At 42.5% G+C, this 25,301-nt stretch overlaps 1 protein-coding gene across 1 annotated transcript; it reads left to right on the top strand.

Moving 5' to 3' along the window:
- Positions 1–470: 470 nt before the first annotated feature.
- Positions 471–25,074, top strand: LOC132824631 (nuclear transcription factor Y subunit beta-like). Its single transcript, XM_060839245.1, has 7 exons — positions 471–624; positions 11,122–11,215; positions 13,841–13,974; positions 18,736–18,933; positions 19,713–19,797; positions 22,213–22,292; positions 24,534–25,074. The coding sequence occupies exons 2-7, from the start codon at positions 11,122–11,124 to the stop codon at positions 24,564–24,566; spliced, it is 624 nt and encodes a 207-aa protein (XP_060695228.1). The 5' UTR covers positions 471–624; the 3' UTR covers positions 24,567–25,074.
- Positions 25,075–25,301: the final 227 nt, after the last annotated feature.

Here is a 25,301-nt window from a genome sequence, read left to right as displayed (position 1 = left end):
GAGCTGGGGACACAGAGGGGTGATCCCGGACTGAAGCTCCGAGCTGGGGACACAGAGGGGTGATCCCGGACTGAAGCTCCGAGCTGGGGACACGGAGGGCGAGCCCATGCTGAAGCTCCGAGCTGGGGATACGGAGGGTGAGCCAAGGCTGAAGCTCCGAGCTGGAGACACAGAGGGGGTCCAAGAGGGGGTCCAAAATGACGCCTGGACTCCACAGCTCCGCGCTGAGGGTGGAGGGGGAGAATGAGGAGAAGATAAACTGCAGCTTCGAGCTGAGGTCCGAGGCCAGAGGATGTGGAGGTGGAGCTCTGAGCTGGGGCAAAGCGAAGGGGCTGTGGAGGCGAGGCAGGAGCCCCGAGACGGAGCTCCGCGGTGAGGATGCGGTGGGCGGGCGGCCGGCCTGGAGGCGGCTCTCCGGGCTGGGTGTGGGGGATGGGGACGGGAGGGCGGTCCCGCAGGGAGATGGGGAGGAGCCGGAATGGCCGGGCTGGCGGAGGCGGCGGGAGGAGCGGTGGCTCCTGGAAGTGCAGCTCCGCGCTGGGACTGGCTCCTTCGCAGCCATTTTGTCCAACCACAGCCGCCTCTGCAACTAACCAACCAGGGCTCCGGCAGCGCTTCAATAAGGTTTGTCCCCGGCTCGGCCAATGATTCGCTACCGATCGCTGCAGCTTCCCGCCCGCCCGCCAGACCGCGCGACCGCCCGCCCGCTCACCAACCAACCCCGCTCCCAGGGCCGACCCGCCTGCAGCCTCTCGGCCTGGAGCCGCACTCCGAGCCCGAGGCCTCGGCCTATCCGCCCAGCCCGCCCTGCCGCGGGGCTGCATCCCCCAGCACCGTGTCTCACCCCCCCCCCCCCCCCCCAGCCCCCTCATGGACACGGGCAATGGGGAGGGGGCTCCCGGCGGCGGGGCCTTTGTTTGTGAATCATCACCTTCCCCCCCACCCGGGGGGCTGATGTGGGACACCGAGGATGGTCGGTGGTACAGACCCCCCCCCCATACACATTCCCCACCCCCCCATACACTCTTCCCCACCCCCCCATACACTCTTCCCCACCCCCCCATACACTCTTCCCCACCCCCTCCATACACTCTTCCCCACCCCCTCCATACACTCTTCCCCACCCTCCCATACACTCTTCCCCACCCTTCCATACACTCTTCCTCACCCCCCCATACACTCTTCCTCACCCCCCCATACGCTCTTCCTCACCCCCCCAACCCTACGACACTCCCACAATATTCCTGACCCCACGCTCCCCTCTCCATTTGACCCCACGCTCCCCTCCCCCATTTGACCCCATACTCCCCTCTGCATTTGACCTCACGCTCCCCCCATTTACCCCCACACTCCCCTTCCCCATTCGACCCCACGCTCCCCTTCCCCCGTTCGACCCCATGCTTCCCTTCCCCCATTCGACCCCACACTCCTCTACCCTACTCCCCAGGCTCTCCCTTCTACCCCACTCCTTCCCCTGCCACCGTATTCTTCCCCGATACTCACCTGTTCACCAATGTCTGCTTTTCTTGCCAATATTTTGCATACTATTTGTTATCTGTAGCATAGTGGTTATAATGTTACTTCTGACCGGGAAAGAGTGTTTAGAAGTGACTTAAATTTCAAGCTGTGTGGCTGGTGGAAGGAGGTATTGAGCAATTACTTAATGTTCAAAGTGCTGGAGAAACCTAGGTCTGGCAGCATCTGCAGAGCAATAAAGTTAACGTCATACGAATGACCACTTTGCAACTATTCTGAAGGTTATAGTTGTCTCAACATTAATTCTTGTCCAACAATGCTGCCGTATCTATTGATCTCTCCAGCACCTAATGTTTTTGCTTCAAGCTTTCAGCATCCAGAGTATTTTGCTTTTAACTAAGTTAATGGAAATTAATATGTGTGAAGACGTATTAACTATTAATATTTTTGTGCTACATTTTCTCGATTGGATTATTTAACCTGTTGTGCTGCCAGACGTTATGTATTTGTGCTTAGAAATTCCTAGATGTTTTTATTTAAATGAAATAACTCACCATAACAGGAATAATTAATTTAATTCATGTGTCAAAAATATCATCTATTTGCTGATTGCCAGCAAATGAAGTGCCTTACAGGCTGGGAGTCATTTTTGAAGTACAGTCACTGATGTAACAAGAAATACAGGGGAATAAAAACACATACAGAAACCAATTTGCACCCAGGGTACCAAATTCTTTTCTCTGCTGGTTTAAAGGCAAATATTTGTTGGGTTGTCAGCAAGAATTGTTCCTCAAAGTCGCGATGGGATCTTTTCAGTGTACTCGAAGAGTAGCTGGGATCTTAATTTAATGTCACTTCTGAAACAAGTAATCTCAAACTGTCCTGCAGTATGACACCTGGGTGCCAGCTTAGATAAAGTGCTAAAGACTCTGCTGCTGTTTGACAGGTGGGAGTGGTATCGCTGAACACCTTCAGTAGAACAGAAGGCACTGTGTTTTGATGGAATTGCTGCATTTGTGGTTCATGTGTCAGAAAACTCAACTAAAGTTTGGCTGCAGGTGTATCGAGGGTAGAGATGGAGAAACTGTTCTGATGGTCTTTTGTGAATTTTCATTTGCAAACATTTTGTTACAGGCTACATGATGGGGCACAAGTAGGAACTTAAATTTTATTAGTAGATTTTACAACCTCCCAGTGTTCCAAAGAGTATGAATTACTATTAACATTGTAAACTGGTCTCTGTGCTCACTCACACAATGTCCTACAACTGGCAATAATGTGAATAGGGTGGCTAATTGTTTATGGAAAAGATGAAAAGATGGTTGAGAAGGAAATGTTCATTGGGATGTGGGCGATCGATCTCTTGTGCTTCCCCACCCCCGTGCCTCTTCCATAGGAGCTTTTAGCATCTTTCATAGCTCATCTAGGACAGCTTCAACAACAGCAGTTCCCTATGAAATTGAGTGCCAAGAGGAACACCAAAGATTCAGTGGGGAGATAAAAAAGCAAAGAGAAGTCACGAGGAATTAAGAGAAAAGACTGACAGCCGACATAAAGGGATGTCACAAGTCTTTAGTATTCATATAAATAGCAAAACGATGGGCTTAGAGGATAAGGGATGAACAAGGTGTTTACATCTGGAGGCAAGGGCATGGCTGAGGTATTGAATGCATACTTTGCATCTGGATGCTGCCCAGGCCATAATATAGAGTAGGAAGCCCTTGCACTAGAAGTGTTCAAAATTCACAAGGTAGAAATGTTCAATGTTGGTAAATAAAGCTGACAAGGTACTATGACCAATGAAACAACTGCAAGAATTTTGAAGGAAGTGTGTAGAAATCTTAGGGACTGCAGGAAGGTGCTAGAAGTTTGGAGCATTGGAAACATTATAGCTTTGTTCAAGCTAGGCTATAAGGATAACCTAGCAATTACAGACCAGTCAGTTTAAGATATGGAAAAAGGAACAGGAGTAGGTCTGCTCTGCTCTCCAAAGGGATCATGGCTGATGCAATATTCCTCACAACGACTTTTCTGGTGTTTCCCTGTAGTCCTTGATTCCCCGATTCTGTACCTTAGCCTTAAATAAACACATGGGCTGTATCCCACAGCTCTCCTTGGCAAAGACACTCAACCCTCTGAGTGAAGAAAGTTCTCCTCATTTCCGTGTTAAATTTGTGTCCATTTATTCGGAGACTATGCCCTCGAGCCATCGACACTCATGAGGGGAAGCATCTTCTCCGCACTTAGCCTCTCAAGCCCCTTCTGAATCCTATTTGTTTTAATGAGATCACCTCTCATCCTTCTGAATTCCAGTGAGTAGTGTCCCAACCTGTTTAATCTTTGCTCAGGAAAAACATCTCCGCACCAGGGATCGTCTGAGTGAACCTTCTCTGAACTGCCTCCAATGAAATGATACCTTCCCTTAAACAGAGGGACCACAACTGCTCTCAGTGCTCCAGATGTGGTCTCACCAGCACCTTGTACAGTTGCAGTAAGACTTCCCTGCTCTTGTACTCTACCCCCCTCCCCCTTGAGATATGGGCCAACATTCCATTATCGTTCCTTAGTTGCTGCAGCTGTGTGCTAGTTTTCTCCGACCCCCTCCCCAATTCCTTTGCTGCTTTCTGCAGCTTGTCTCCATTTAAATAATTCTTTGTTTTCCTTTCTAAAATGAACAACTTCGCCTTTTCTCATATTATACTCCATTCGCAATTTTTTCACCCACTTAAACTATCAATATCGCTCTAAACTGTTTGTGTCCCCTGGCCTTTCCACCCATTTTTGTCTTCTGCAAATTTGGCTACAGTACTTTCACTTGCTCCAAGTCATTAATATATGTTGGAAACAGTTGAGGTCTGATCCCTGTGGAACCCCACTGGTTACAGGTCACCAACGTGAAAAAGAACTCCTGATCTCCATTCACTGTTTCCTGCCTATGAGTCAATTTTCTTTACATGCCGATATACTACCGCCAACACTTTGGGCTTTTATCTTATGACTTAATCTTAATTTTCCAATCCTCTGGTACTACTTCAGGATTCAAGAATTATTTTGGAAAATTGCAACCAATGCCTCCACCATCTCAGTAGCTGTCTCTTTTAGGATTCGAGGGTGTAAGCCCTCTAGGCCAGGGGACTTATCTGCCTTTAACCCCATTAGATTGTCTAGTAAGATAGACAAGGTTGTTCTGTTATCGAGTTTCCTTACACTTTTAAAGTTCCTTGGTACAATATGACATTCTCACATTCTGAGCCTTTTATCTTCTGGTGACAATCAACCCCATTTTTCTATGCCGCTGAACCAAACCTCCTTACTATTAAGTTCAAAGCCCTAGTTATGCAATTCACCAGGACTCTGATCCCAACATGATGCAGGTGGAGCCTGTCCCATCAGAAGAGTTCACATCTTCTCTAGTACCGGTGCCAATATCCCATGAATTTAAATCCATTCCTCTTGCACCAATCTTTGAGCCAAGTGTTTACCTCTTTAATCTATTAACCCTGTGCCAATTAGTTCATGGCTCGGATAGTCATCTGGAGATCATTACTTTTTTGGTTCTGCTTTGTCTAATTTAGCCCCTAGCTGCTGGTATTCCCTCAGCAGAGCTTCTTTCCTCCTCCAACCTAAATCATTGGTACCCATGCGGACCACAACAACTGGATCTTCCCCTCTCTCCCCGGGGAACTCCGCAGCCCAGCTGAGAGATCCTGAACACCAGGCAGGCAGCACGGCCTTTGGGACTGCCTCCTGAAACACAGTATCCAGGTAACCCTTCACCCCTCCCTGATGTGTCAGTGTTTGAAGCTCAGATTCCAGCTCACCAACTCTGACCCGCAACCAACACTTGATCCAAATCTGGTCACTCTGAACCTCACTGGGATCCACCAGCTCCCACATCATGCGGGGACAACACATCACCTGGCATTGTATTTGATTTTATTTATTTGGTTATTAATTTATTTGTCCTACTGTTCTTTTAGTGTGTAATCTGTAAATAATTTTTCTTATTTATCTGCAATCTGAAAGCAGTAGTCCAGTCAGCAGCTGTTACTAACCAATGAACTTATGGGTTTCCTTCTTGACAAGTTAAAACTAGTTTTAGCAAGACCTCCTTATTTTTATAGTCCATTCCCTTTGAAATAAAGGTCGATAGCCTGTTTGTCTTCCTTATTACTTACTGAAGTTGCTAGAACTTTGTGATTTATGTATGAGGACGCCCAAATCCCGCTGCTATAGCTTTTAGTTTCTTTCTCTATTTAAATAATATTCAATTTCTGTATTCTTCATAGAATCCCTACAATGTGGAAGCAGACATTTGGTCCATCAAATCCGCACCTACCCACCAGCACCCTTCCCCCCCCCCCCCCCACCAAATCCCTGCAACCCCACTTCAGTGGGACTGTGGGAGGAAACTGGACCACCTGGAGGAAACCCATGCAGACATAGGGAGAACGTGCAAATTCCACACAGACAGTATCCTGAGGGTGGAATCAAACCCAGGTCCTGGTGCTGTGAGGCAGCAGGGCTAACCACTGAGCCACCATGCCATCAAAGTGCATAACCTCTCATTTTCCCACACTCTGTCAAGCTTTTTGCTGCTTGCTTAACTTATCTGCATCCCTCTGTAGATTCTTTGTGTCATCCTCACCACATGCCTTCCCATCTATTTTTGTCTTCTGCAAACTTGGTGATAGTGCATTCACTTTTTACTCATCCAAGTTGTCAATATATAACACTGATCCCTGTGGGACTCTGTTACTTACAGGTTGCTATCCTGAAAATGCCCCGGTTATTCTGCCTTCAGTTAGTCAATCCTCTATCCATGTTAATATACCACCTCCTGTTAGGTTCTTTTCCTGAGCTTTTACACATGAGATGCAATTTGCACACACTAACTTCTGCAAACAGTTAAAGTTTATTAAAGCCAGTACAAGCTAGGTGACTTCCTTTGACCCTCTTCGCAGGCATGCGAGGTCGAGTCAAAGAGGCCTTGAACTAAGAAACCACATCCCCTTTATACAGGTCAGTTGGTAATGCTCACAGGCATTCTGGCCAACCCCCACCTGCCTATAACCACATGTTGCCCAAGGTACAATGGTAGGATGAGATCATCCTCAGAGATAATGTAAAAGTAAATGCCCAAATCATGTTATGTAGACAATTTCCTGACTCCATGATTCCCCAAGACAATGTAGGTGTGATATGCCCTAGCTTCGGGACAGCCTTGCAAACGGGTTCTGGCTCCGTGACCTCCCTGGACAATGTAGGCGTGATATACTTCAGTATCAGGGGATTATCACGCGAAGAAATTTGATTGGCTAGTGGATGGCTATGAAAGCATTTCTGAGTAGAAGGGACTGAATGAGAGTTAAATTTGATAATAGCAGTAGAATAGTAGTTAATGGCTGCCCAGGTGAAGTATGGATTACAATAGATAGTCAGCCACATTCCTGCATGCTGTCTGTGAGACAGAATGTCGCCCCCATCCACTTCCAGACTGTTCAGCTTCTCGGAGAAAGATTGTACAGTTTAACCCTTTAACATTACATTAATGTCCAGAGAGATAGCACAATTTAATCTTTTAACATTACACTCCAACACAATGGAGACTCATCTTATTACTTAACCTAATGTGCAGTTCCTCATCAAACCCTTCTGAATCCTCAGTATTAAGTCCAATTCTGGGAGATGAGTGATTTTAAACAAAAAAAAGCCTTTTTCACACATTCAGGAATGCACTGCTGGAAGTATGGCAGAGGCAGGTTCAATTGAGGCATTCAAGAGGGAATTGGATGATTATTTGGATAAAAGTGATGTGCAAGCATATGGGGAAAAAAAACAGGAGATTGGCACTAGGTAACGATTTGAAGAGCTGGCGCAGACACAATGGCTAAATGACTTCCTCCGCCATAAGGTTTCTGTGATACTTCAAACTGAGTTAGAATTAATTTATGGTTTGTGATTGTCTGACATATAAATCAAACAGGAAATTTACTGTTTATCCAGACAGTGGAGAAAATGTAGAGTAGTGGAGGCAACCAGCATAGATGCACATAAAGGATGAAGAAATGGAAGGGTACACACCAGGGTGTGAGGGAGGTGAAGAGGGGTGGGCGGTATGAGTAACTTGGGCAGAGTGGTCTGTTTCTGTCTTGTAAATTGGCAGAGAAATGGATCCCTGATGAAGGGCTTTTGCCCGAAACGTTGATTTTACTGCATCTCGGATGCTGCCTGAACTGCTGTGCTCTTCCAGCCCCACTAATCCAGGGAAATGTATCGGATGCACCTGCTTTCTTTTGCTAGTTGCAGATGACTGGCAATGCGAACCCAGCTGGAGGAGTGCCTGAATGTTGTGGCAGCTTCTCTCTGTTTTAGAAGAGCACAGGAAGTTGCTGGGGTCTTGCATTCGTGTTGTTAGAGACACTCCTGCCAAAGAAGCACTTCTGAAGATTCCACTGTTTATCATAGCGTGCCCCATTCCTGATGAAGGGCTTATGCTCGAAACGTCGAATTCTCTATTCCTGAGATGCTGCCTAACCTGCTGTGCTTTGACCAGCAACACATTTGCAGCTGTGATCTCCAGCATCTGCAGACCTCATTTTTTACTACAAACAATGCCTTATGTTGTTCAAGAGTTACAAATTTTCTGAATTAAAGATTAATTTGATTAATGTGAATCTGATAAAATGACATTCATCTTAACCAGATGTTCATTAACAAGGTTGAGTTTACTTTACTATCAATGTATGCACAATTTTCTTAACTGTAATGTCACTGGGGATCATTTGTTGCTATTTTTACTCCTTTACGTTTTCCTCCTTCAGAATCTGTAATTAAACTACGATCCTTTTCAAACGCCATATGCACTCCTGCATGCAACCACCAGAATGATCTTTGTAGAAAGCCCTTATCCCTGTTAGAGTTGTTTTATGGATTGAAATTGGACAGACTTCAGATATGAGGACCTTGACAGCTGAAGGCACAGCCTCCAATGTGGGAACAATTAAAGTTTAAAAATCTCCCAACACTAGGTTATAGTCCAATAGGTTTATTTGGAGGCACTAGCTTTCGGAGCGCTGCTCCTTCATCAGGTGGCTGCTTAACTTGTCTACATTCCTTTGTAGATTCTTTGTGTCATCCTTACCACACACATTCCCATCTATTTTAATCAGGACAATCTCCTAATGAAGGAGCAGCTCTTTCCTGATGAAGGGCTTTTGCCCGAAACGTTGATTTTCCTGCTCCTCAGATGCTGCCTGACCTGCTGTGCTTTTCCAGCACCACACTAATTTTGACTAATAATAGTGAATGCGGATGATGTAGCCATCATTCTTCCTAAAGAATTCATCATTTGAATAGGTTTTTTAAAACCTGTTTATTCAGGCATTATGAAGCTCTTCCAGGGCGTGTGGGGTCTTCAACCTGTGCTTTCTGGTCCAGATTTAGGAACACCATGACTACACCACAGGAGCCCCGTGAAGTCTTTGTAGGTTGGAAACAGTTTCATAGCAATCAGTCATTCGCAAATGCTTGATATGTAGCTTCTAATGAGTAACCGGTTAAAGGGTTATGGGGAGTGTGCAGGAAAGTGGAGTTGAAGCTGAGATGGCAACATAAAATGATATTAAATGGCAGAGCAGGCTCAGGGCTGAATGTTCTTGCTTATCAACAACTATGGTGATCTCTGTGAATGGCTACAAATTGTGTAATCACTTGACTTTTAAGAGTAGATTTTTATACTTAGTTTCTAATCGGGTTAATAGGGATAGTTTGTGCTGGATCCAAACAAAGCTTCACAAGCAATTTCCAAGCAAGTGAATTGATATATCTGACAACAAATACAGACAAGGAAATCCCAACATTGCAGCTTAGTTGGTGTTGATGTTGATGCTTTAACATGCATGTTATTCAACTTGTATGAATCGTCTTAATTTTCTGACTTTGTTCTGAAGCTGTTCTGACCAGTGCAGGGGCGCAATTAACATTTGTGTTTTTTAAAAAAGTATTTAAAATATATTAGATTCCATGTTTAACATATGAGATGTCCATTCATTTTCTTTTGTCTTTTTTAATAACTTAGGTCTGATATTTCATCATAGACCTGGCGGGGGGAGGGTTGCATTATTGAAGGTGGCATGTTTGAGGTGAAACATTAAACCAAGGCCACATTTACATTTATGTAAGGAATGTACTCAATCCCATATAACTATGTGAAACGCAGGTGTTGTGGTCAATGGTCACCTTCCCCACCAAGAACAGTGGTTCAGTGGTTAGCACTGCTGCCTCACAGCATCAGGGTTCAATCCCAGCCTCGGGCGACTGTCTGTATGGAGTTTGTTGATGGAGTTCGGTTGGAATACCATGCTTCTAGGAATTCTCGTGCGTGCCTCTGTTTGGCTTGTCCTAGGATGGGTGTGTTGTCCCAGTCGAAGTGGTGTCCGTCCTTATCCATATATAAGGATACTATCAACAAGCACATCAAGCTAGACCCCATCTACCACACCCTGAGAAAAAGAACAGGAAATGGCATCACCAACCCAAAGAAACCCAAACATATGAATAGAAAGTAGGAATTATCAGCAGTGCTTGGCCCGCAGTCCCACTGAAGATGTTACCTCGTATGGTGATGAAATGAACCTTCCAGCTCAGCGAGCAAACCTACATCCAGAACCCCAAGCTGAGCAATACATCTTCTCAAAACTCGCTCTTCATGACAATCTCCAAATCTGTTCATTGCCTAAACTGTTAGTGTTTACAGCCTTGTATGTAACAGCTTGTTTCCAAATCTTTTCTGTTTTTATCACCATTTGTTTAATCAGTTTTCCTGGATAGTTACTGCTTCCTGTCCTACTTTGTGTACCTGCCTCCTGCTGTGCAATAACCTCTGTCCCTCCCACTTAAAGCATGTAGTCAGTTAAAACAAGTTTGATGCTCTTCATTCAGTAAACTTATTATAAACTCAACTATAAAATATCTACAACAAACACAAAACGCTACAGAAACGCAACAGATCTGGAGAATATATTGCTTTTATAAAATATCTGTACTTTTAAGTCATTTTTTAAACACACTAATTTTGAAAACCAGTTGAGCCCTGCAAATCATACAGTGAAATCATAAAGTTAAACGCATGGCGGAATGATGTGACAACTCTCCAGTTTGTTTCCTGATTTGTATGTTATGCTTAGATTTGTATCTTATGCTTAGATTTGCAACCATAAGGATATGTTAAGGATATTTACATGTTTGAAGAAGCACGAGCTGACTGACCTTGTCTCTCACCAAGATCACAGAAAAGGATGGTCTGGCAGTGATCACGTTACTGTTTGTGCAAATTGATAATCATGGTAACTACTTTATGACAGTGACTACACTTCCAAGTTGGCTGTACAGGTATTATGAAAGGTGCTATATAAATAAAATAAAGTCTTTCTATTTAATAAATTTACTCCATTGCTTGACTCTCCCAGTCATTAACAGCCTGTATTTTGTGTTGTTCAATATTATAATGGTGAGTTGTGTTGTATAAATAAGATTCCACAAATAAATCAGATCAATATTCAGTTGCCTGAATTTATTTTATGAATCGACCGTAAAAACATTTTGGTGTAACTGTTTCTGACTCAGCAATTCTCAATATTTCAGATGGATGGTGACAGTTCCACGACAGATGCTTCACAGTTAGGAATTGCAGGTGACTACATTAGTGGAAGTCACTACGTGTTACAGTCTCATGAAGGTATGGGTTAGTGTTTTGCTACTGCATAAAGATGTGTCAAAAACACTTGCATGATACCACCTTACCTTCTCCTTCATTGTCAGCATTCTGCAGGGACCATCTTGGTTCACTCCTCCATCACATCTATCATTTCCTTATCCCCTCTCTCCACCCTCCCGCACGGCAACTTCCCATGCCATCTCAGAAGTTATAACGTGTGTCCTTTCACCACCTTCCTCCTCCGTGTTAGCCCTGATGCTTGTGTCTCTGCAATGAGACGTGACTCCAAGGCAAGAGTGCTTGGATTCGGTGAAAATCCATGATCTGTTGCTGTTATACAGATGCCAATGCAGTGACAGCCAGTGCCCAGAAAATTGCTTCTGTTTAAAGTCATACAGAATATAAAGTCGAGATCAGTTTACCGCAGAGGTGTATTGTTCATATAACGATGTGAGACCAAATATTTGGGAGCTGCCTGTTATACTGCAGATCCACTGAACATTTTGAAGAGGAACTAATAATTTGCCCAGTGATTTAATCACAGGTGGTTAAGGTGATTTTAAAGTGATTTATGACCCAGCAATAGTGATAGAAGTTCCCTCTCCAGTGAATGTCGTGGGTTTGAACTAGCATTAGTGCTGGAAGACTTTGTCCTGTCATCAATAGTCATAAGTCCAAAATTCACAAATTATCCCAGTGAAGCCTGTGGAACTGTAGTAAACTGGTCCTGAAGAGTAATGGGGGGAAAAAATGACATACTAATCTGTGAGAGAATGTGTTTTCAAAGGAATGGTTGGCTTGGAGTAGATGCCTTTTCAGTTTAATGACATCAAGCTCGAGCTTAAATATTAACCGCCTTGTATACAGTGAGATGAATGAAGGCTTGTACACAGATCAAATGTGTAGAAGTAAATTGAGGCCCGAGAGAGGTTGCAGCAGGGATTCACATCAGAGTGATGCCAGGGATGAGGGAACATTGGTTTTGTACAGTAATTGAAGAAACTGGGGTTGACCCCTATGAACAGAGAAGGTGCAGGAGAGATTTACATTGGGGCGATCACATTTAATGATGTTGTTGGAGTAGCTGGGGTAAAACTGTCTATTGACCAGAGTCAGGCTACTGACATTGGATTGAACATAATTGACGAGAAAACCAGAGGGGAGATGACAATCTTTGATGCAGTAGCGTGTGATCCAGCTGAGAACTTAGAAATTCTTGGACCACTTGTAGGTTGTAAAATAGCACTCTTTTATTGTTATCAAGCCGGCTGAGAGATCAATAGAAAAAGACTAGGTTATCAATCATATATGTCCTAGAATATGCTATTAAATGATCTCTAATTCTTAGTGAAGAGGCAGCATAATTTATGCCCTTACTCTGTGTAATCATATTGTTTTTCTCCAATTCCCGCCATATAATGTTTCTAGTCTTAATTAGGTTCTCATGAGGTAATTAATACTTAGTGTTGTTTCACATATAAAATAAACAATGCTGTTAATATGGTGTTATTTGCATCACTGAGATAATACCTAGATTATAATCAATATTATGTTATAGTGACTGGGAAACAGACAGATACTTGATTATGCCAAGATTCATGTGTTCCTTATTCCATTCTAATAGTCACTATGTTTAGCCATTTTAAAAGGCAAGTTGTTATTGCAAAAAGGAGACTTACAAAATGGAGGACTTTAGCTGTTATTTCTCCAATACTTTATCATTCCCTCCTCTTGATCATTTCATGATCAACTGGGCCACTTCTAAAGTTTACGACAAATGCAACCAAATGCAACATTTGAATGCAAGAATGCAGGTGATTTACAGTAAGTAACGTAGTACCAAAATGTTAAAAATGCCCCCAATATTCCCAAAGAGGTCCTTAGATAGCCACCATCCTGCAATACTCTTGAATTCTTCAAAATCTATATCTCTGAATTTGTGAACCTCTTGGGTAATGTCTGGAGAAATCAGCGACACTGGCGGATCTATCAGGAATAAAGGTACAACATTCCTTTCCTACAAAGGCACAAAGCCGCCCTCCTTAGCTCGTAGAAAGTCCAAGGCCAAATGATTCTGAAGGGCTACTGTCCTGATCGCGACCACTTCAGCATGGTATTCGTCAGGGCATTTGCAGTTTCATTGGCGACAATTTCCGGTATTGTTCTTAATCCACCTAATTTGGTGCCCTTTAATTAAAGCCAATGGGGAAAACCATCCCAATAAACGTGAGAAGAGCAGGGAGGTACCTCTTGGTCTTCGGAGGTGAAGGCAACCTGTCTAAAACACGATTAAGGGGAACCACATAGCCAATATAATATGATCCCCACCAGTTTGAGGGGAACCATATACAGCCTTTGAATCCGCAAATAAAATAGGTGCCGTTATAGGCGGTAATACTTCATCGCAGCTGTAAAGGTAACGGAGGGAGATTCAACAGAATCTTTCAAAATGGAGCAGCGTGTGTACATGAAAAGGATAATATTTCAGAATACTGGGAAACAGCAGTGGAGTGGAGCAGAGCTAATTGGATAGCTCATTTAAGGATTCGATGAGATGTCTGACTCAGTTTCCAGTGCACCTTTTTTCTGTGAAGCTTGTTTTGCTTCTTTTTTTGCGGAATTCTGTAATAATCTGTTTTGTTGCAGGAGATGCTGATGAGGGGCTTGGTGACCATGATGACACAAATGGCTCCAAAGAGTCCTACAGGGAACAAGACATCTATCTTCCGATTGCCAATGTTGCCCGGATAATGAAATCAGCCGTACCTGCAACAGGGAAGGTAGTGCATAAACTTTATTGCTTGATGCTAAAACTCTTGAGTAAGCCCTTCCTGTAAACATCCTACTTATTTCCTGTTGCTCTTGTTTGGTTTAAAGCAAAACAGCTGAAGTTTAAAGTTAACAAACTGCAATGGAAATAGCAAGAATGGTTCAGTTAATGCATCGTATTGTGTAGCAGAATACTTCTGTTAGAGTAAAACATTGTATCCTCAATCTTCTTCTGAACAACATCCTGAAGGTCATAACTTGCATGTCACCTGATCATCTTGAGATAACTGGAAATGCTGATGATTAAAGTTTTGATCAGTGAGATTTCAACCAGAATATTTCCAGCCGAGCAGATTGTACTTCAGAGTAATTCACTGTTTGTGACGTGCCTGACACAACCAACAAGTTAATTTTTGTTTCAATGATAATTTTCAAATTAAATTCATACCCATTGTCTTTTGCTTGTAAATCCCACCAGACAGCATTTAAGGAGCCTCATTTCTGATGAAGGGCTCCTGACTGAAATGTCGATTCTCTTGCTCCTCAGATGCTGCCTGACCAGCTGTGCTTTTCCAGCATCACACTCTTGACTCTGATCTCGAGCATCTGTAGTCCTCACTTTCTCGTAGCATTTAAAATATTCTGAGAGTAAAAGCAACTGTTGAATGCAAATTGTTCAGAAACAATTTTCTTACAGCAGATAAAAGCAGTAGTTACTTTCCGGTTTCCATGGATCTGTCTCAGGCACATTCCTTCCTTTCTTATTTGCCATGAGTCAGGGACAACATCACATCAGAAAAAAAACATACAATATGGTGAAAATGAGTGAGAAGCCAGATGGTTGGGAAGCCTTTTAAAAGCCAGCAGAAGGAGTTGATGAAATGACAGTAAGCTAGCTTATGTAAAAAGATTTCACTGTTTTATAAAAAATATATAAACGTCTGTGAGAGAGAGAGAGAGGCAAGAGTGGATACTACACTGCTGGAAAGTAAGGCTGGAGAAGTAGTAATGAGGAGCAAAGAAGTAGCAAAGGAACTAAATAGGTACCTTGCATTGTTCTTGATGGTGGAAGGCACCAGCACAAGAAAGTCAGGGGAGAGGTGATCATAATGGCCACCACTAAGGTAGCGATTAGCAACCTGAAAGGTCTGAAGGTGCATAAATCATATTGACCAGATGGATTACACCCTAAGTTTCTGAAAGAGATAACTGAGATTGCCGAGGTATTGGTGATCATTTTTCAGGAATCGTGAGTCAGAAAGGGTGCCAGAGGACTGGCAAATGGCTAAAGTAAACAGCCCTCTTGAGGGAGGCAGAAGATGGGAAACTATAAGCCAGTTAGCCTGACCTTAGCCATTGGTAAGATTTGAGAGTCCACAATTAAGGATGAAATTGTGGAATACTTTGGCAGTGCATGGCAAAATAGGGCTGAATCAGCATGGCTTTCTCAAAGGGGAGGATGATACACTTTGGGGAAAAGTTTCAAAACTGTGAAGCACGAAGAGGTTGGAGCCCTAGTCAGGATTCTCTTAAGGCTAACTTGGAGGTTTCAGTTAGCAGGGTAAGTACAAAGTTAGCATTCATTTTGAGAGGGCGACAATACAAGAGCAGAGATGTATTTCTGAGGCTGCATAAGGTTATGGTCAGATGCATTTGGAACATTGAGTGTTGTTTTGGGTTCTGAATCCAAGGAATGCATGCTGATCTTGGAGGGGTCTGAAGCAAGTTTACAAGAATAATCCTGAAGATAAGGGATTATCATGAGGAACATTTGAGAACTTGGGGGCCATACCCAGTGGAGTTTAGAAGGATGAGGGGGGGATCTGAGTGAAGTTTGCACAACACTGAGGGGCCTGGATGGACTGGACATGATGTTTCCATGTATAGGAGAGACTAGAACCCAAGGGCACTACCACCATGAAGGGATGACCCTTTCGAACTGAGATGAGGAAGAATTTCTTCAGCCAGAGGGCGGTTAATCTATGGAATTCATTGCCACTGAAGGCAGTGGAGAGCAAATCATTGAGTGTATTTCAGACAGAGATAGATACGTTGTTGATTAGTAAGGGGATTAATGGTTACAGGGAGAAGACAGGAGAATGGGTTTGTGATAAATATCAGATGTGGCAAAGCAGACTCAGTGGGCCAAATGGCCAAATTCTGCTCCTATATCTACAGGTTTATGGTCATCCATCTCCTGCTCACTGACATTATTGAAAAGCCAATTTTCACATGTGGATGACCTTCAGCTCTTGGCCTGTTTCTGCCCCCTCACCCTGTTCCTGAATTGTCCTTGTGATGTTACATTCATTTGATGTCTTGGGAAGATCACAACTTCTTGAAGCTCAATGTCCTAAAGACTAAAGTCTTTGTCATTCATTCCAAATGCTGTGATAGAGATTCCTTCCCTTTCCCCATTCTCAGTTAAAAATCACACAACACCAGGTTTAATTGGGAGTCACTAGCTTTTGGAGCGCTGCTCCTTCATCAGGTGGTTGTGGAGTACACAATTCTCAGACACAGAATTTATAGCAAAAAATTTACCACCTGATGAAGGAGCAGCGCTCCAAAAGCTAGTGCTTCCAATTAAACCTGTTGGACTATAACCTGGTGTTGTGTGATTTTTAACTTTGTACACCCCAGTCCAACACCGGCATCTCCAAATCATAACTCCCATTCCCAGTGACTGTCTCAGACATTGTAACTGTGATATCCCACTCATCCTTGGGAATCTCTTCAGACCACGGACTGTCACCACAATAGAGCTTCCTTACATTGTTTGTTTCACATTATGGAGGAACATAAGAATTAGGAGTGGGAGTAGGCAATTCAGCCCTTCGAACCCATTCCATCATTTAGCATGATCACCATTGATTTTATCCTGGTCTTAATTCCACATTCCCATCTTATCCCGACTACTCTTTATTCTGCTTTTCATCAGAAATCTGACTCTATCTTTCTTGAATCTGTTGATTGATTCTGTCGGTACAGTGACTTCCACAGATTCACAACCCACTGAGAGAAGTAGTTCCTCCTCACCTCAGATTTGAACCTAGCCCCTCTCGCTGTATATCAATGATGTCTTGTTCAAGACTGTCTCACGCGACGAACCATCTGTTCAATGTCTACCTTTAGCAGTTTAAATTCCTCAATCAGATTCCCCTCATTCTTCTGAACTCTAGCGAATACAAGCCCGGGATCTTCAACTGCTCTTTGTATGGCAGCCCTTTTATCCCTGGAATCAACCTGATGAACCACCTCTGAGCTGCCTGCAGTGCCATCAGCTCCTTCAAGCAGAAAGACCAAAACTAGTCACAGTATTCCAGATGTCATCTCACCAACACCTTTATATAATTGTAGCAACACTTCTTTACTTTTATAATCCAGTCCTTTTGCAATACATGCTAGGATTATATTTGCCTTTCTCATTACATGCTGCTCCCATGTGTCCATTTTTTTGCTTCCAATTTAAATAGTAATTTGCCCTTTTATTTTTCCTTCAATTCACGTTAATTTCAACAGGAATCTCTTACAAACACTTCGCTACACTACATTCATTGCTACCCACCTAACTTCTTTCAAATACTCCTTGTTTTCATGGTTGGATTATGCTTTGCTGTCTCCTACTTCTGCAGTCCCATGCGTAAGTCTTTCTTAAAACAGTCCATTCCTTTCATTCTAGCCTGCAAATGGATTTCTTCACCTGCCTTTGTCCCTTTAGCAGTTCCTTTAGTGGTCAGAATGCATTCTCTGGTGTTCTTTCCTTGAACATCACCTTTTTAAAAAAACTTTCGACAAGTTTCCCATCGTCCTTCCTAACCCCTCCCTTCCTGATTTGGCGTTTGATTTCCTTCTGATTTTTGAAGTACAGTGGGTCATTAGATTCATAGAGACGTACAGTATGGGAACAGACCCTTCGGTCCAACTTGTCCATGCCGACCAGATATCCCAACCCAATTTAGTCCCACCTGCCAGCACCTGGCCCATATTCCTCCAAACCCTTCCTATTCATATACCCATCCAAATGCCTCTTAAATGTTGCAATTTGTGCTAGCCTCCACCACTTCCTCTGGCAGCTCGTTCCATATACACACCACCCTCTGCGTGAAAGGGTTGCCCCTTAGATCTCTTATATCTTTCCCCTCTCACCCTAAACCTATGCCCTCTAGTTCTGGACTCTCCCACCCCAGGGAAGACTTTGCCTACTTACCCTATTCACAGGATCTCGATGTTTAAAGCATAACATCAATCCAAGCTGTTGCAAAATAAAATATAGCATAAATAAAACTAATGACATTGTTATTTTTGGAAGATCCGTGGACTCTGTTTTTTACATTCAAAAATAACCATCTTCGAAGAGAAATATGAACTATGCAAGAATTAATTGTGCTAGTTAGATTGATGTGCACTCTCTGTCTGCAGCAATACTAGAAGTTAGTAAGTGCATTTCAACTTGGGGTTAGTTTGTTGATGAATTGGAGTGACAATTCTCCCTTGCTGACACCTCTACTGACATTGGGTACCTTCCCTGACTGGGATTGTATCTTTGCATTTATATGACACCAGAGTGATCCAAATGCAATCAAGCATTGTTGAAGTGCAGTCCAGTTCAAAGCACTTCAAAGCCAATAAAATCCTATTAAGTTATTCTAGAGATCATGACTCCCTGTGCTTAACTGAACTATACATTACAGACATTTTATAAACAGCATTGATGTGAAGTTGCAGTGTCACTGTCTCTCAGTATTCCTAACGAAGTTGTCTTTGACTAGATCGCTAAAGATGCAAAAGAATGCGTTCAAGAGTGCGTGAGTGAGTTTATCAGCTTTATAACGTCTGAGGCTAGTGAGCGATGTCATCAAGAGAAACGCAAAACCATCAACGGCGAAGATATCCTTTTTGCCATGTCTACACTAGGCTTCGATAGTTACGTGGAACCTCTAAAACTCTACCTGCAAAAGTTCAGAGAGGTAATACTGCTTTCACTTTTGCATTACATAGAAAGGGACTATCAAGTAGTAGTGTCCATTGTTGGTTTGCTGGTAAATAATTAGCTTCTCTGCATTTGATTTCCGAGAAAGCGGGCTACCACACTCCTCTTGGAGTGTTTGTGCTGTCAGCCTACAAAAGAAAAATATGGTTCCTTCTGATTTTAGCAACCCGGTAGTGAGCTGCCTGCTCTAAACTGTCATGATCAACCCATCTGAAATGAGCTGTGTAGGAAGCGTAAACACAGGCCCATGGTCCTTCAGTCCATCGCTGTGGCACCTCACTGATTGAACGTGTCTAAAAATTCTCCTATTCTCGTTTTTATTTTCTCTTGTGGCCTCACTCCTCTCCGATCTCGGCTGTCCTCCAGTCTGGGCCCCTTGTGCATCGCCTGGTTATAATCGTTCCATTATTGGTACCCATGCTGTCAGCTGTCTGGGTCCTGGTGTTCTAGATTTCTCCTCCTAAACCTCTGGCTCTCTCTTCTCCTTCAGCGAAGTCCTGAAAACTGAACTTTTTGATTAAGTTTTGGGATCACGTGTCTAATCTCTCTCTACCTGGATCAGTGTTAAATGTTGTTCCGTAGCACTACTGTGAAGCACCTTGGGATGTTTTAACCACATTAAAGTGCTATATAAATGCAAGTTGTTGTGAAGAGAGTACCGAACCCTTGCTAGCACATTTTTAGAAAGTAAACCTTTTTTTTTACCAATTGCATTTTTCATTAAAATAAAAATTAAAACTGAATTGAATTGTGCAGGCAATGAAGGGGGAGAAAGGATTAAACACATCAACAGGTGGAGGCACAGATGGCCTGGGCGAGGAACTCACAGAAGAAACTTTCTGTAAGTGCTGCATTTGACCATTGAGTTCTTCTTATTAAAACAAACTTTTATTCTACACTAGCTATTGGAACAAGGAGGAACTGGAATAAATTATTTCAAACAAAGATTGGTCACTTCAGAAGGTCACCTTAATGACAAAATACCTACAATCTTGCTGTCTAACCCATCTGTCTACAATGTGTTGCTATTATTCAACTTGCATTATACAGTAACTTTAACAGAAAATGCATTTGGAAAGTAATTGGAGAGAAGGAGGAGGAGAGGAGACCTGCTCGAGGTGTACAGTATAATGAGTGGAATAGATAGAGTCGATAGCCAGAGACTTTTCCCCAGGGCAGGATTGACTGGTACGAGGAGTCATAGTTTGAAGATATTAGGAGGAAGGTATAAAGGAGACATCAGAGGTAGGTCCTTTACACAGAGAGTTGTGAATGCATGGAATGCGTTGCCAGCTGTGGTGGTGGAAGCGAAGTCATTGGGGACATTTAAGCAACTGCTGGACATGCACATGGATAGCAGTGAGTTGAGGGGTATGTAGGTTAAGTTACTATATTTTACATTAGGATTAAGTCTCGGCATAACATCGTGGGCCAAAGGGCCTGTTCTGTGCTGTACTTTTCTATGTTTTATGTTCTAAATGATGCAGGTTTTAAAAAGTGATGTTGGAGAGTTTGTGAGGTTTGCAAAGAGTGGGACCTAGATAGATGAAGGGACAAGTGATAGTCCTGGAGCATAAGGGCAGGTTTGACAAGAATGTGCATTCATCAGGTGAAGGAGATGATTATTTCTCCGAACTTGTCCTTGGAAGCTATATTCTGCTTCATGGAGATTTTCTGCAGGTGCAGACCAGGTTGTTGGATGTCAAAGGATCTGGACTCCTAACCTTTCTTGAAGTAATGACAACTGGATTTACCAGGGACTGCTTCCACTACTAATGGACAGTAGTGAGAATAGTGATTTGTCTTTAAAGCTGTTGGAAAATTGGGACATAAAGTGATTCTGAGACTTATTTTTGCCCTTTACAGCGCTATCTCTAGTTTTACCTAATTGTTAAATGACTTCAGCATAGAAAGTGGCCCTTCAGTCCATCATGACTGGCATTTTGCAAGAGCAGCTCAGTTGATCCCAGTGTTTCACTTTGCCCCATCACCTTCATTTTTCTCCCCCATCAGGTAGTTATCGCCATGCCCTTTTCAAAGCCACGGTTGAATCCACTGCAACTGCAGTCTCAGGCAGTGCATTCCCAGATCTAACCACAAGCTGCTTATAAAGCATGTTTCCTTTTTTGCCAGTCGCCTTAAATCTGCAGTCTCTGGTGTTTGACCCTTCCAGCAACAGTTGCTCTACTATCCAGATCATTCATTTTAAACTGGTCCTTCAAATTGCCCCTCGGTCTCCTCTCCCTGAAGGATGAAAACTGCATTCAATTGTCATACATCCCTCATCCTTTAAATTTTAAATCAAGGGTGGGGGGGGGGGGGGGGGGGGGGGGGGTGAAATTAATAAAAACAGTAAAGTACTGTTAATCAACCATGCTACCGAAAATACTTTGTTTTCGGTTCCTGATTTCCAAACTTGAGTTGATTTTAAGCATGAGATGGTTGTAAAATATGGTGAGATGTGGGTCATACATAAGCTAAGTGGTTTGCATAGAGGTCTCGGGGCAAATTACCAGTTTCTGTGCTGTAAGCTTCATGTTTTGGGCAGCACAGTGGCACAATGGTTAGCACTGCTGCCTCATAGCACCAGAGATTCAGGTTCAATTCCTGCCTCAGGCGACTGTCTGTGTGGAGTTTGCACATTCACCCCATGTCTGTGTGGGTTTCCTCCGGGTGCTCCGGTTTCTTCCCATAGTCCAAAAATGTGCAGGTTAAGTGAATTGGCCATGCTAAATTGCCCGTAGTGTTAGGTGAATAGGTCAGGGTGGGGTGCGCTTCGGCGGGTCGGTGTGGAGATGTTGGGCCGAAGCGCCTGTTTCCACACTGTAAGTAATCTAATCTAATGTTATATAATGATCTTGACCAGAAGAACATGTTCCACTGAACATTTTTTAAAAATTCCAAGGTGTCTGTTATGCAGCTATAGTTTTTTAGAAAATTTTATCTGAAATCTTTGTTTCATAGTTTCTTAGAATATTTTATCTTAAATCTATGTTTTAGTTTATTAGAAAAGTTTATTGAAATTTTTGTTTTCTAAAAGTTTCTAAATATCGTAAAGTACTTCCTGAGTTTGTGGTGTAGCCTCTGCTTGAAGGGTCTCCTGTAGATTGCAGGTTCCGAATATTAAATTCTGGGAGAGAATTGCTCGATCTAGTGTGTGCTTTTGTTTAATACACAATATTAATTTCAGTTTGGCTGCTAAAAAAACAACTGCACTTTTCAGAATTTTTCATACACTTCTTATTGCTATCAACAGCTAATCAGTTGACAACAGGATTAATCACTACAGATGGTCCACCACAAAACGTTATGGTTTATACTACATCTTATCAACAGGTGAGTGCTCCTCTCTTCAGTACTCAAACTTATTTTAATGCAGCAGTAATGGTTATTTGTAGTTTACAACATTGTTCCTCATTTCCTTGGTCTGACTTATTCTCTTTAAATCGTAGAGTCATCCAGTACAAAAGGCAGCCATTCGGCCCATTGTGTGTGTACAGGCTCTCTGAAAGAATTGACCAGCCAGTCCCACCGCCGCCCCCTTCCCTGTCCCCAGCAAACACTTCTCTTGAATTTCTCTTGTGCCCTTCACCAGTTCATGAAATTGCAAAGGGATTTATGGCCACTGGTATACCCTTGAAATAAAGTCACAATAGTAGAAAATGCAGCAGCCAGTTTACACACAGCAAGATGATAATGACCAGTTGACGCTTTTGCCAGGACACTGGAGAGCGGTCTACTGCTCATTGATTTAGTGTGACATCTTCATGCTAACATGTCCTTTGAAAGAATCTTATCTGACAGTACAGCAATCGGCGTGTCAGCCTAGATAATGTGCAGAAACCAACTATCTTCTGATGTGAAAATGCTCTCATTGAACCATTATGTTCTTTAAGTATATAAATGTATGTTTTAAAGTAAATGCAGTTTGTGGCTTGATGACAAACTACCGAAGCCTATCAAGGTTGAAATTGCAGAACAAGGGGTCATACTTAAGGATGCAAGGTATGCCATTTAGAACTGAAATGAGGAGAAATTTCTTCATCCAGAGAGAGGTGAACCTGAGGAATTCTTTACAACAGAAAGTGGTTGAGGCCAAAATGTTGAATGTCTTCAAGAAGGAAATAGATGTAGTTTTTAGGGCTGAAGGATCAAAGGGTAGGAGAGAGCAGGGGCAGGGGATTGAGTTAGATGATGAGTCAAGGTTATATTGAATGACAGAGAAGGTTGGTAGTGCTGAATGGCTTACTCTTTCTTCTATTTTCTCTCTAAATCTGCAGAGTTGTTGATGTGACTATAATTTTTAAAATAGTTTGTGATTTGTAAACACCCACCAGCTAATTGGTAAGGCAGGCAGTAAATGCAGTTTATGTAGTTCTCTATGAAAGTTGTAGGTGCAGGGTCTGGTCTGGTGTGTGCCCTACTGTCACTCATTGCAGTGGGTGGAGTTTCAGTGAGTTGCTTTATTTTAATATCCCTGAATAAGGGAGAGTCTGAACCTCCAGGGGTGTGTCTGGAGGCATGAGGTCTTTGCGAAATGCAGTAAAAATTTAGAACTGTCATTCTCCCACCCTATAATTAAAAGATGTTAAAAGAGGCTGGGGATTAATTGAAAGAGATTTTGTAAGGGAAGGGTATTGAGGGATATAGTGCTGGGGCAGATTAATGAAACAGAGGTACAGACAAGCTGTGATCTAATTGAATATTGGATGATAGCCAGCAATTTTTAACTCCTAGTTAAAATTAAATTTCTCCCATTGTTCTCATCATGACTTTTGAAGAAATTTAGAACACAGTTTAATTTTCTTTTAATCAAATTTTCATGACCATCATTGTTGTTAGAAATCTTTATCTCTTCCACTGCAGATATTAGTGTTTGAAAAGGTAAGAATATGGAGTGTAAAGAAAAAAGATAGATTAATGTCTTTTCTGTGGAGGAAACTAAAGGAATGTTTCACTTTTACACATCAATCCTGTGTGTGCTGATCTGTGACTTACAGTGAAGCAATTTTAAATTCCTCAGCCTTATTTTCAAATCCATCCAGGACCTTACCCCTCTTCTCGAATTTCCTTCAGTCCCACAATTCTCTGAGATACCTTTGCCCACCCCCGAATTTTGACCTCTTGAGCATTGAGAGCCTTTATCATAGTCTAAAAGCTTCCCAATCAGACTTGTTACCATTTCTATCCACTGTATAAGCCTATAATACTTCATAAAGTCTTTAAACCCCATCCCCCTGGACACCACCTAATTTCTGCATCTCTTCAAACCTACATCTTTGACCAAGCATTTAGATATTTGCTCGGGTTACTCATAATACGACTCATTGTCAAATGTTGTTGAAGCACATTGGGGTGATTAAAGGCACTGTAAAAGTACAAGTTGCTGTTGTCTGACCCACTGTGTTTCTCCACTGTGTTTTTGATTTTGCTTCAGGCTTTCTAGCACTGTTTACTCTGTTTGAATTCAGTTCAGTTTTACAATTGCCTGTTTGTGAGCTTTCATTTTTAAAATGAGCCGACTGTTTGAAGCTCTGTTCTTAGTGGAACTGACTGACTCTCCTTTGGTTCTGGCAGATTTCGGGCGTCCAGCCCATACAGTTCTCCTGATGGCAACCACTGATGACTTAGAAACATATCAATCTCCGTGATAACAAGATAACTGGCTGAAAGAAAGGAAAAAAGAATTGGAAAAGATGAGAGCAGTTGAATGGCTGGCTGACCGAAGAGGATGATCTCTCGCTGCTCTTGTATTATATTCTTCTGAATAGTTGTAGATGCTTTGACAGGTTCCTGGGGTGTGACCAAGAAATCCAGTTTCTGACCCCACCTGAAGGATCATTTCTTATTTACCAGTTTTAAAAAACTGAATCTTTATAATGTATCACAGTTACAAAGTACTTTTGTTTTGTACAAGAGTTGTTGGGTTTTGTGTGGATACATGCAGGAAGCTGATGTCATTGGCCGCTGTGTGTCTGATTTATTACTGTCAGAACTTACTGGGCAGTATCTTATTTTCATATTGAATCATGTTGCTCCTTTTGTAAATCAGATAAGTAATTTCACTAGATGTACCCTTTTAATAAAACAGGTGTATAATAAATTGTTTTTGAGAGTACGGAAGCTGGTGTTTCTCTCCCACACAATTCACAGGTTGGAGCTCGCTCTGTGTAATTGGTTTGTTCAGCACTATTCGAAGCGAATTTCTCACGCCTCCCCTTCCAACTAAAAGTGGCTCTCTCATGGTGATTTATAATGCTGCATTTGAAGATTTGCTCTGAGTGCAAACATTCAAAAACAGTCAATTGTAGCTGATAAAGTTATGGATGTGTAAGATTAAATTGG

Source organism: Hemiscyllium ocellatum, chromosome 19 (genome assembly GCF_020745735.1).
Source record: "Hemiscyllium ocellatum isolate sHemOce1 chromosome 19, sHemOce1.pat.X.cur, whole genome shotgun sequence".
Lineage (NCBI taxonomy): Eukaryota > Metazoa > Chordata > Chondrichthyes > Orectolobiformes > Hemiscylliidae > Hemiscyllium > Hemiscyllium ocellatum.
The sequence above is the reverse complement of the archived record's forward strand: the minus strand, read 5'-3'. Positions and strand labels throughout refer to the sequence as shown.

Excerpts from the sequence above, each read along its gene's own strand:
- LOC132824631 (XM_060839245.1), top strand. The coding sequence starts at position 11,122 with ATGGATGGTGACAGTTCCACGACAGATGCTTCACAGTTAGGAATTGCA. Across the intron at positions 11,216-13,840 it reads CGTGTTACAGTCTCATGAAG|GAGATGCTGATGAGGGGCTT; the intron begins GTATGGGTTAGT and ends GTTTTGTTGCAG. Across the intron at positions 18,934-19,712 it reads ACCTGCAAAAGTTCAGAGAG|GCAATGAAGGGGGAGAAAGG; the intron begins GTAATACTGCTT and ends TGAATTGTGCAG.